At 31.1% G+C, this 10,276-nt stretch overlaps 2 protein-coding genes across 3 annotated transcripts; one reads left to right on the plus strand and one right to left on the minus strand.

The window, feature by feature from the left end:
- Window positions 1-4,865: 4,865 nt before the first annotated feature.
- On the plus strand, window positions 4,866-7,168 carry LOC120250249 (haloacid dehalogenase-like hydrolase domain-containing protein 3). 2 transcript variants are annotated; one of them, XM_039259042.1, is made up of 5 exons: window positions 4,866-5,046; window positions 5,201-5,256; window positions 5,832-6,135; window positions 6,224-6,430; window positions 6,708-7,168. In XM_039259042.1, the coding sequence occupies exons 3-5, from the start codon at window positions 5,878-5,880 to the stop codon at window positions 7,014-7,016; spliced, it is 774 nt and encodes a 257-aa protein (XP_039114976.1). In that variant the 5' UTR covers window positions 4,866-5,046; window positions 5,201-5,256; window positions 5,832-5,877; the 3' UTR covers window positions 7,017-7,168. The 2 variants fall into 2 exon arrangements, with proteins under 2 accessions (XP_039114976.1, XP_039114975.1); XM_039259041.1 differs by lacking the exon at window positions 5,201-5,256 and having other exon boundaries at window positions 4,867-5,046.
- A 122-nt stretch (window positions 7,169-7,290) lies between these two features.
- On the minus strand, window positions 7,291-9,960 carry LOC120249318 (ent-kaur-16-ene synthase, chloroplastic-like). Its single transcript, XM_039257821.1, has 10 exons — window positions 9,872-9,960; window positions 9,643-9,678; window positions 9,468-9,565; window positions 9,149-9,366; window positions 8,892-9,004; window positions 8,707-8,805; window positions 8,554-8,630; window positions 8,302-8,330; window positions 7,805-8,095; window positions 7,291-7,711 (listed from the first exon to the last, which is right to left on the minus strand). Exons 1-10 carry the CDS (start codon window positions 9,958-9,960, stop codon window positions 7,403-7,405), a joined length of 1,359 nt encoding a protein of 452 aa, XP_039113755.1. The 3' UTR covers window positions 7,291-7,402.
- Window positions 9,961-10,276: the final 316 nt, after the last annotated feature.

The raw sequence follows: 10,276 nt of genomic DNA on the forward strand, positions 1-10,276 counted from the left end.
TATCCCTGGCAGTGCCTAGTCCACCTCTCAAAAAAGTAATAATAATAATAATAATAAAATAATAATAATAATCATGAATCGGTGATTTTTTTTCAATTTGATAAAATAAAAGAATCCAATAAACAAGATGCATGTATGGCTCTCCTTGTTCAAACGCAATGCAAGACTTCAAAGTCTTGAGCTCTTTGTCTTGATTCATTAATTTGATTCACTAACACACAAAAAATAATAAAGTGCAAGTTGATCAGTTAGGCATATGTATCTCCTTAATTATTCCCTCAAGCATGTGGATACAAAGACAAAGATGGTTGTTTGAGAACCATATCCCATTCCATTCATTCTATAGGTTTTTTTTCCTTCTAATTTCCTTATTATGATTAGGATTACCGGCTTCATTCTCGTGTTTTGTTTTAATTAAAACAAGAGCCAAATTTATAAACAATGAAAAAAAATATGAACCAGAATTATTGGTGGAAAGTTACAGCAGAAACAAATTATTCATATTCAATATTTGTTTAAATTTTAATATAAAGGTGAAAATGATGGCCGTCACATATATTTATGTCTTTTGTGCATGCCGACATCGAAAGGAATATTATGTTTCAAAATATACCAAAGAAGATCAAACAAAGTTTTTTCATTTATTAAAAAGGAAATATATATGTATATATATATATATAATGCCAATTATGATTGTTCAAAGTCTTCTCATAAATAATTGCAGTGTTGTATTCAATGTCTTTTTAGTAGATTGAAGGTTTCATATTTATTCAAAGTGGTAGCTAGCTAAATAATTTAAAAAATAATACAATTACTAAAAAAATTAATAAAGACAAAGAAAAAATAAACTTCAAATAATTTTAAAGATAGTTTTGTCACATCCAACTTGACCTGTCCAAGGGCTGGGCTACCCGCTCAAGCCCGAAGGCCTATCCGAGAAATAGAAGGGTTTGGACAAATATATAAAGCATGATGTCCGATCCTTAGACAAAAAAAGAAACTCATTTTAAAAACGGGCCATATTTGGTTTTCATTGTTAAAAGCCTAACCCGGTTCAACCCGGCCCGAATTATAAAATATATTATTAATTAGTTTTGTATATACTCATATATATATATATATAATGGTTTGAATTGTCATTGATTATTTATTAATTAGTTTTGTATATACTTATATAATATATATTTATTATTGATTGCCATTGATTATAATGGTTTAAATTTTACTTGTTGTAATTGAATAAATATTTGCATTTGGTATTTTAATTTTTAATTATTTTGTAGAATAATATTTGGTCATATTCACATATTAATATTATTGTTAAATTTTTATAACGTATATATTATTTGATGAAAACCCTACTTGGATTGACTTAAGTGAGCTTTGGGTAGAGGTCATCAAATTTGGACAGGTTCTTGCAAGGGTTAAGACCCAGATTTTCGGGCTTGGCCGGGTTTAAACAAGTTTGAAATTTAATAATTATGAACAAAAACTTAGCCCGAACCGGCCTGGCCCGACCCATGGACAGGTCTACATCCAACCAATTTATATGGCTACACTAAATTCCCATAGATTTTATTTAAGCATTTGTCTTTGAATATATATAAGGAGTGATTAGATAGAATGTGAAAGAGTGGAATTCTTAATTACTTTCGCTATCATTGTTTCCCTTATTTTTAGGGCGAAGGTTTTTTTTCCCTATACTGTTTATATATATTTTAATAAGATGAAGTTATCCATCTTTAAAAAAAAAAAAAAACTCTTTACTTTTACTGACAACTTAATTACTTATTTGACCCATTTAGTAAATTAATAATCAGTTCAATTATATGTAAGAAATAAAATTATTTTACATCTTAAAAACATTAAAAACCAAAACTAGCGGTATTTGTTTGGTAGTATTTAAAACTTCTTATTGCTTGAATTACAAAATTCTTTGAAATAAGTTTGGTTAGGTGGATTTAAAAAGGTGACTGTAGTTGCTAAAACTCTTTCATTTTATTTTGATGGATTTGAAACTACAATTTAAATTGGATATAGTTCTAAATCTAGCATTTAGAATTTCAATAAAAATTATGTTTTTAATTAGTCATGAATTTTTTTAGCTATGTTTTATTTAAACAAAAAGTAAAAATCTTTGAATATAAATGTCAAATATTGAATATAAATATTAGACATAAGCCAAATTTTAATGTAACAAAAAATAATCATATATTAAATTAATTATATATAAACTTAATTAAATATATAGTTAATTATTTATTTTATAATTAACAAGATCTAATTGGGTATTTTATATTTAACAAAACTTAATAGTCACCCAAGGTGGGGTAACCTCATCATAGATATTCCATATTTATAAATCCTTTCAACTAAATATAAAATTTTATAATCCACTACCAACCAAGAAAAACAATCCAGTGGATTTCATTCCGTAGTAACTATCACGGAAACAAAACGTAGATCATTCTTAACCATGGGTTTATAAATTTTTTTATTTGTTTATTATATAATGTATGGATAAGTTGGTAATTACATTAAAAAATTGTTACCCTTTGTTTTCAAAATCATTAAATTGAGGCAATCCAACGGATGAGGATGAGTCACATCTTAGTTCCGTCATAACTACCATGAAACCATCATAACAAACCGTGTCTGTGGCATTTAAATCTCTTATATTTCAAATACAAACAATTTTAAATAGACTTAATTAGAAATCCAGTATATTTTCAACTACATCTAATCATATGCTACTAAAAAAGTTGATGCTGGATCGGATCATGGGTAGAAGTACTAATAAAAATATAAAATCCTTTGCAAATGCTTGGGTTACTTTTTCTTCACTTGGCCAAATCATTTATGTAAGTGAAATTTGCGTAAGTAAAAAATCATGTATTTCAACTTACATCATTTTTGTTTGATTTGCTGTAACCGAAAATATTACATTTACTTTTTATTTGTTTAGTTTGATGTAAGTTTAAATGTATAATTATCATATAAGTAGGATGATGAGATTATTATTATTTATTATTATTACTCTTCATAAAAATTAATTTAAGTATAATTAATAAATTAATTAATTTTAAAAATATTTAAATTTTATTTAATTTTATTATTTAAAAATTGTAATAATTAAATTTTAAAAAAACTTACTCTATTAATTATTTTTATAATATTTTCAATTAAAAAAATTTTTATAATTATTTTTATAACAAAATTATATAAAAATATTTAATTATATAAATACTAAATTATACAATTAACATTTATTTAATTTTATTACTTAAGAATATTTTTATGATTAATTTTTAAAACAATATAATATTTTAATAAAAATTATTTTTGTCACAAAAAATTTAATCATATAAATATTAAATTATAAAAATATTTAAGTTTTATTTAATTTTATTACTTAAAAATATTTTTATAATTAAATTTAAATATAATTTACTTTATTAACTTTTTTATAATTAAATATAAAATGAATATAGTGGTGAGTAGATATCATTTAGTTTATTACATTTCAATTTATGGCAAATTCCACTGTAATTGAAATATTGAGTGAGATGTAAATCCGCTTATATATAAGTGAAGATTTTATATTAAATCAAATAATCACTTATATGTAACAACTAGTTATAGCTAGTAATAAAAGAAACCAAACATTCTTTTGAGCTGGATCATAATTCAAAGAAAAGCTGATATATCTTTCAAAGTGGAATCCAACCATAAGATGGCATGGGCCTTTTCCTTTATCAAAAACCAGTTACAAACAATATATATATATATATATAAGGAACATGAGGTTTGTTTGTCATTCAGCCAATAATTTTTCACTAAAGTTAATTTATTATTTTTATTTAATTTTATTTTAAAAACCATTTTTATGAAATAAATAAATAACTACTTCTATTAAAATTTAATACACTAATTTACTTTTACCCATTTATTACTTATTATCAAAATGTACTTTTCCACATTTTATTCATTTTCTAACCAATTATTCACTTGTGTCCAGAGTTAACAGCTATGTTAATTTCACAACTGATAAATCTTTTTTAAAAAAATTATTATTATTATTATTATTATCAAATATTTAAAAAGGTGGTAGTTAATTTCTCTCTCAACCCAAAGGTCAAGGTTCTGCTCCATTCAACTAATGGTTGAGAATTACCGATTGGTACACATTATATTAATAAAATAAAATAAATACATAAAAACTCAATTAATTAGAACTTTCAACTAATGGTTGAGAGTTTCTCAATGGCAACCCTCAAACTTCTCTATCCATGCAGTGGAAACATCGTGATTAGTTGGCTTTACTATTGTTAGGACAGTGTAGAAGTACTGTTTTTAATATTTGTAACAATATTCTGTTACCAAGCTAAATACTATTTAAAATAGGTTTGATGGGCCCTTTATATAAGGTGTTGTGTCCCTCCTCTCCAATATTACACGGGAAAAAATTTAATATCTTCTAGGTGTGTATGTAATAAGATTAATAAATTTTTAGATAATTGATATTTATATTACATTTCACAATCTCTGTAGTTTTATAAAATAAAACTTAAAAATATATTTTTTTAATTATTAAATAATATATATATATATGAAAACCAATCCTCTATAGATGTTTATATATAAAAAATTTATAGACGTCCATTATCAGCCGTTGGATTTTGATCTAATGGATAATATTGATAAATAGTATCCACTACGATAATATATACATTAATTATTATATAAAACAGTATGATAAAAATGTCAACTGTTGAATTACTAATAATTCAACGGCCACAAAGGATGTAAATTATTTATATATATATATGTGGAGAGAGTAAAAGAAAGAAAAGAAAGTACACTACAGTGTCAAATGGTTTCGGAGAAGTAAAGGGCAGCATCTGTGTATTTGTTTATAACTTTATATGCTTAGATTAGATGTTGTCTGAAAACAAAACCAGGGGTACGCTTCCCCGGTTTGGATTTTTCTCACGAATCCTGGAGCCTCCAAAGCCCACTGCTTTGCTTTGCATCGGTCCTTGGTTGGTGAGTTTCTCAATCCTCCCTCTTTTTCTTTGATTTATATCGTGTGTTTTTCTCTGTTTTATTGCAGTCAGATCTTACTGTTTGAGTTTATCTTCCTATCAATTTTTAAAGTTTTTAGCTTTGATCTACTTCATCTTAAGTTTCTCTTGTTTAGATCTCAGATGTTCTATGTTTTTGTGCTGTTTTGAGAAAGGGGTTTATCTGGTCAAGGTATGGTCTTTTGCTGTTTCAATTTGGAATTTGGGCCCATTGTCTGATTTCTAGTGGTTTTGATTCTGCATTTGATGCTGATCTTTCTATGTATTGCGTTTCATTGATGGCTCAACCATTTGATTTTATATGCCATTGGAGTGAAAATGAACTTAATTTTTTATCAATTTGAGCCAGTGATCATACTGTTTTCAACAAGAGAATGGAAAATTCATACTTCTTAAGGTACGGGTGTTGTATGTCCAGTCTAATATGAGTTTGTGGTTTCCTGAATCCCACCAAGTATGGTGAAAGATTGTGCCTTTTTAACTTATTATTTTTCTTTAAATTTAGGGTTGTGATTGGGTGATTTGACAGACTGCATTACTATCTAGATTGAAAAGAAACTTCATTTTCATATTATCAATTTGATGTGGCTTGAGAATTCCTAGTATAAACTGACTGGTAATCATACTTTTTTTCAATAAAATAAAAAAGTTCCATCCTTGATATGAAGAGTTTGTTTCTCACAAGATGCTGAGGTGAATTGTCCCCCAGTTTTCATGAATCATATTCTAATATTACATTATAAGCAGATATTGAAGGCTTGATTCTGAAGAAGCAATTGTCTGAATCACAAAAATGTCAATCCTTCGGAAGTTAAGGTGTATAACTGTTGATGTTACTGGAACGTTGATAGCTTACAAAGGAGAACTCGGAGATTACTATTGCATGGCAGCCAAGTCAGTGGGGTTGCCTTGTCCCGATTACAAGCGCATGCATGAAGGCTTTAAGACTGCATATACAGACATGGCAAAACGATATCCATGTTTTGGATATGCCGCGAAAATGCCCAATGTTGATTGGTGGAGATCGTGTGTCAAGGACTCTTTTGTGAAGGTAAAGGCAAATGCAACTTCAGGGGTGCATTTCATTTTGTAAAATATATTTGCTCTCTTGTAATTTTTCTTGTGTTTGAATATTGCAGGCTGGGTATGAGTACGATGATGAGACATTTGACAAGGTGTTCAAACGAATATATTCATCATTTGGTTCTTCTGCGCCATATTCAGTATTTCCAGACTCACAACCCTTCCTCAGATGGGCACGCCAAAAGGGGTTAACTATTGGACTTGTTAGCAATGCAGAGTACCGATATCAAGATGTTATTCTTCCTGCATTGGGACTAAATAAGGTATTGCTCGCTATGCCATACTCTGTGGGAAAATTCACCACTTGCTTAATTGAGATGCAACAAAACAAATATTGAGCTTTATTCCTATTTGTTGTCGTTTATGAATTGTTGGTGTTACCCATAACCTTGTCATCAATGCCATACTCTGTTGGGAAATTTACCACTTATACATCACTTAATAATTGAAATGCCAATAAAATAAATATTGAACTTTATTGCTAATTGTTGTCGTTTATGAATCATTCGATGATCCATAACCTTGCCATTAATGAAACAGGGATCGGAGTGGGACTTTGGTGTGTTCTCTGGCATGGTAGGTGTAGAAAAACCTGATCCCAGGATTTATGAGATTGCACTGGAGATGGCTGGGAATGTTGCGCCAGAAGAAGTACTGCATATCGGGGATAGCATGCGCAAAGACTACATACCAGCTAAAACCTTAGGGATGCATGCACTGCTATTGGACAGATTTAAGACAAAGGACGCGGAGAGTTGGAGACAAGCCGGTGCGCCTGTGTTTCCCGACCTTGTTGCAGTGCAGGATTGGCTTGCCAAGGAGGACAATGTTGCTGCTCGCCTGAATTAAAAAAATGGCGGAACCTCTGGTTCATGAGGAGAAAAACAAAATCAGACTTTTCTGACAAATTACCGAGATTGCTGTAGGGGTGTATTTGGTGAACGTCAAACTGATTGTATGTTTCTCCATTGCAAATCATAATTATCAGAAAATATTCTCAAGAGTATCATTCTTCCTGAAGAGGGAAAAAGAAATCATTGACTTTGCTAACAAAATTCAAAGAAGATTGAGGTGTTTATGAGGTTGGTGAACATAAAACTGTTTGTATGGTTTTCCAATTCAATCACAAAGTATCAGGAAACAAGTCAAACAAGCTATATATCTCAGGGACTTTCTTCATTGACAATTTTATACTTAGAATGACGTACATCAAGTCATAGCTTCAATGGGCTTGTTCAGAAAAGATGGCTTACATCAAGAGGTTCATAAATCACAGCATTCACAGCACTCACCATCTCTTTTGGTGATGAGAATCCATCAGTTCTCAAATAAATCAAGTGCATTGTTCTGCTCATGTTCCAAAAGAATTCCTTGCAAGCTCTTGGAACAACACTAGCCTTGTTCTGCAGCACCATTCTTAGCAGTTCACACCTGGTAGAGTTAATGAGATTCATTGTATCTCGCTTAGCCTCCTCTTCCGAAACAGAACTATTGCCATGAAGGATGCGCAATGCTACACTGTTCAATTTCCCTTCCTTCCCTCTCTACTCAAAGAATCATCAGTGTCGACAAATCATCGGTTTAAGGGCAAAAATAGAAACTCAAAATAGCAAAGAAGAGTACTACTTCAGTCTTACCTCCAAACTGTGAATGTCGTTAAGGAGTCTGCCGCCAGTGCTCACTAGTCTGTATAAATTTTGATACTCAGGATCATCGACAATATCTTCTGGAAGATCTGGCACAATAAAATATAGTGCCGGGATAATGATCGGCCCCAGTGCAAATGATACATATCCATTTTCCATGTATTCATCCAAAGTAGGTACTGACTTGTTCCTTAGCCACTCTGCCTCTTCCATCATGGACTTCAACAAACTAAGCCACTGCCAGAAACCATGCAAATCAATGTCAAACTTCTGCATCTTTTCCTGCTGAAAATTATCAGCAATAGAAAATGTATAGCACTGCCTCCCCTCAATAGAAAAATTGGTATTTTATATCCTTCCCCAGCCAAAGATCAAGATTTGATTCATGACTTACAATTTTGACTATTTGATTAGTAACATGGCTATCTCCATGGTTCCGTAAAGCAGATGCCTTAGATCCAAGCTCATTAATTGTGCTTTCGAAGAGCAGAAAAGATAATATTAATTTGCATCACACCTGCCAAAGAATCAAGAGAACAGATTATTTTTGCATATATCTGACAACTTGTTATAAAAAAAATTCATGCATAGTAAATCATACTTTTCAATCAGTGAAACAAGATTCAATAATTCTTCTCTAGAACCTCCAATGTCAAATAAATCATCGACCACCGTGGTGAGAATGCCATTTTTAGCACAAGCAATGCGAGCTTCAAATGCATCAGGTGAGAAAACTGTACCTGAAGCTGCGAGATAGCAATACGCTACTTTCTGCCGGGCAAATTTTAACTGATCCAACTTATTTTCTTTGGTCCACCTGTGTACACAGAATGAAACATTACACATCAATAGTTGAATGACAAATGGGTGTTGTGCATCAAACAAACACAAACCTCTCAAGATCTGTGAGTTCTTTCTGGTAAATGGATTGACACATTTTGAACTCATCCAGTGCCAATTCTAAGATATCTTTCTTATCAACTCCATGTGAACTGGTTTGAAGAAGGATTAATACATGTTAAATGCATGCTGAAAACACATATATTACCATTGTAGAATATTTACCAGATAAACTCACATGCATGCAGTTTTGAGAATCTGAAAGTCTTCAATTCGGCTTTGCTCAATATTTCTCTTGTGCTCTAGACGATCCAAGTTAGCATACAAGGGAAACTTTAGAGCATAATCAACCTGAAACCAGCAGAGGGGTTCAATTTTCAGTTTCTGTTGCTATACTTAGAAAAACTTCTAATCAAAACAGTCATTACTTCTTTTGAGTTATATCAGTAACATATTTAGAAAAACCGATTTTAAAAGCAAAGATCAAGAGTATACTTCTTTGAAAACATTTTGGAGATCATTTGTCATAAAAGTGGAGAGTTCCTCTCTTAAAAAATGGCTTGTCCAGGAATTCAGTTTATCAAGAACTTCTTCTGGCGGGAAAATTTTAACATGTGAAGCCTTAAATAGTTCAAGAACAGCATTCACATCTATCTTGTACCCTTCCATTGAATTATCAACACTGTTTCTTTCTTCATATTGAGCTAAATACTCTGCATCACATAACCAACAAAGTAACATCAAAACTCCAAGTAAATCAAATTGAAAACAACTGTAATCATATAATGGACAATAATCTTAAGAGGAATATCACCAGAAGTGACATCATATCCATCCATTCTAAGAAGACGACAGGCAAGTGCACAAGTGCTAACGTTGGACATAAAGTCCTCATCCTTCTGCACCCAACCCCTGCAAACTGGCTCAATTCAAGTTTCTAGTCCATTAGAATTATAAGATAAATGAAAAGCGTTGTCTTGCAATCCCACCTGTACGTTTGATCCAAAATGCTCTTTATTTCATTTCTAAAATGTCAACATATTCCAAACTTCTCAAATTTGTCTATCATACATAGTTGGGTATGCATTCTCAAAGGATTTTGAAATTTAGGAACTGATGAAAAAAGGAGAAACAGAATAAAAATCTAAGTCAGAAAATGAGAAAATAATCCAATTATTTTGCAAGTCTGAACAAGCCACAGTAGTGGCATATATTTACCTGAATTGCCAAATTTCAGTACTGATGAGCACAAACATTTTGAAGAGTATGTATATGTTGAGATAATTTATCCAGGTTAACGGATCCATGTTAACGGATCCGGGTTGTATTAGTATATATATATATATATATATACTTAGGGTTTTGTAAAAGTGAAGTTAAGTGTGTGAGATTATAGGAATACAAGAAGAGAGATGGTTTGCAGCCGCCTGTGTGGGTGATCATCATCACCGACCTGTTTCTTGCAACTTGGTATCAGAGCTACGGGAGACACCGGAGACATTGAGGTTGGTGCGGCTCGACATCGAGGTTGGTGCGGCTCCATTGCTAGCCTACAGAGATCATGTTGTTCTCAGATCTGACCAACTTTGGCAAAGAAACCAGCGTGGAGACATGTTGTTAAGG

This window comes from Dioscorea cayenensis, chromosome 19, assembly GCF_009730915.1.
Source record: "Dioscorea cayenensis subsp. rotundata cultivar TDr96_F1 chromosome 19, TDr96_F1_v2_PseudoChromosome.rev07_lg8_w22 25.fasta, whole genome shotgun sequence".
In the NCBI taxonomy this organism is placed as follows: Eukaryota; Viridiplantae; Streptophyta; class Magnoliopsida; order Dioscoreales; family Dioscoreaceae; genus Dioscorea; species Dioscorea cayenensis.

What these genes read in the sequence shown, in the direction of transcription:
- LOC120249318 (XM_039257821.1), bottom strand. Translation starts at nt 9,960, where the DNA reads ATGGATCCGTTAACCTGGATAAATTATCTCAACATATACATACTCTTC. An exon ending in ATTTTGGATCAAACGTACAG is followed by an intron (nt 9,566 to 9,642) that starts GTGGGATTGCAA and finishes GCCAGTTTGCAG; the next exon opens with GGGTTGGGTGCAGAAGGATG. An exon ending in TCCAAAATGTTTTCAAAGAA is followed by an intron (nt 9,005 to 9,148) that starts GTATACTCTTGA and finishes TGCTGGTTTCAG; the next exon opens with GTTGATTATGCTCTAAAGTT.
- LOC120250249 (XM_039259042.1), top strand. Translation starts at nt 5,878, where the DNA reads ATGTCAATCCTTCGGAAGTTAAGGTGTATAACTGTTGATGTTACTGGA. An exon ending in TCAAGGACTCTTTTGTGAAG is followed by an intron (nt 6,136 to 6,223) that starts GTAAAGGCAAAT and finishes TGAATATTGCAG; the next exon opens with GCTGGGTATGAGTACGATGA. An exon ending in CTGCATTGGGACTAAATAAG is followed by an intron (nt 6,431 to 6,707) that starts GTATTGCTCGCT and finishes TTAATGAAACAG; the next exon opens with GGATCGGAGTGGGACTTTGG.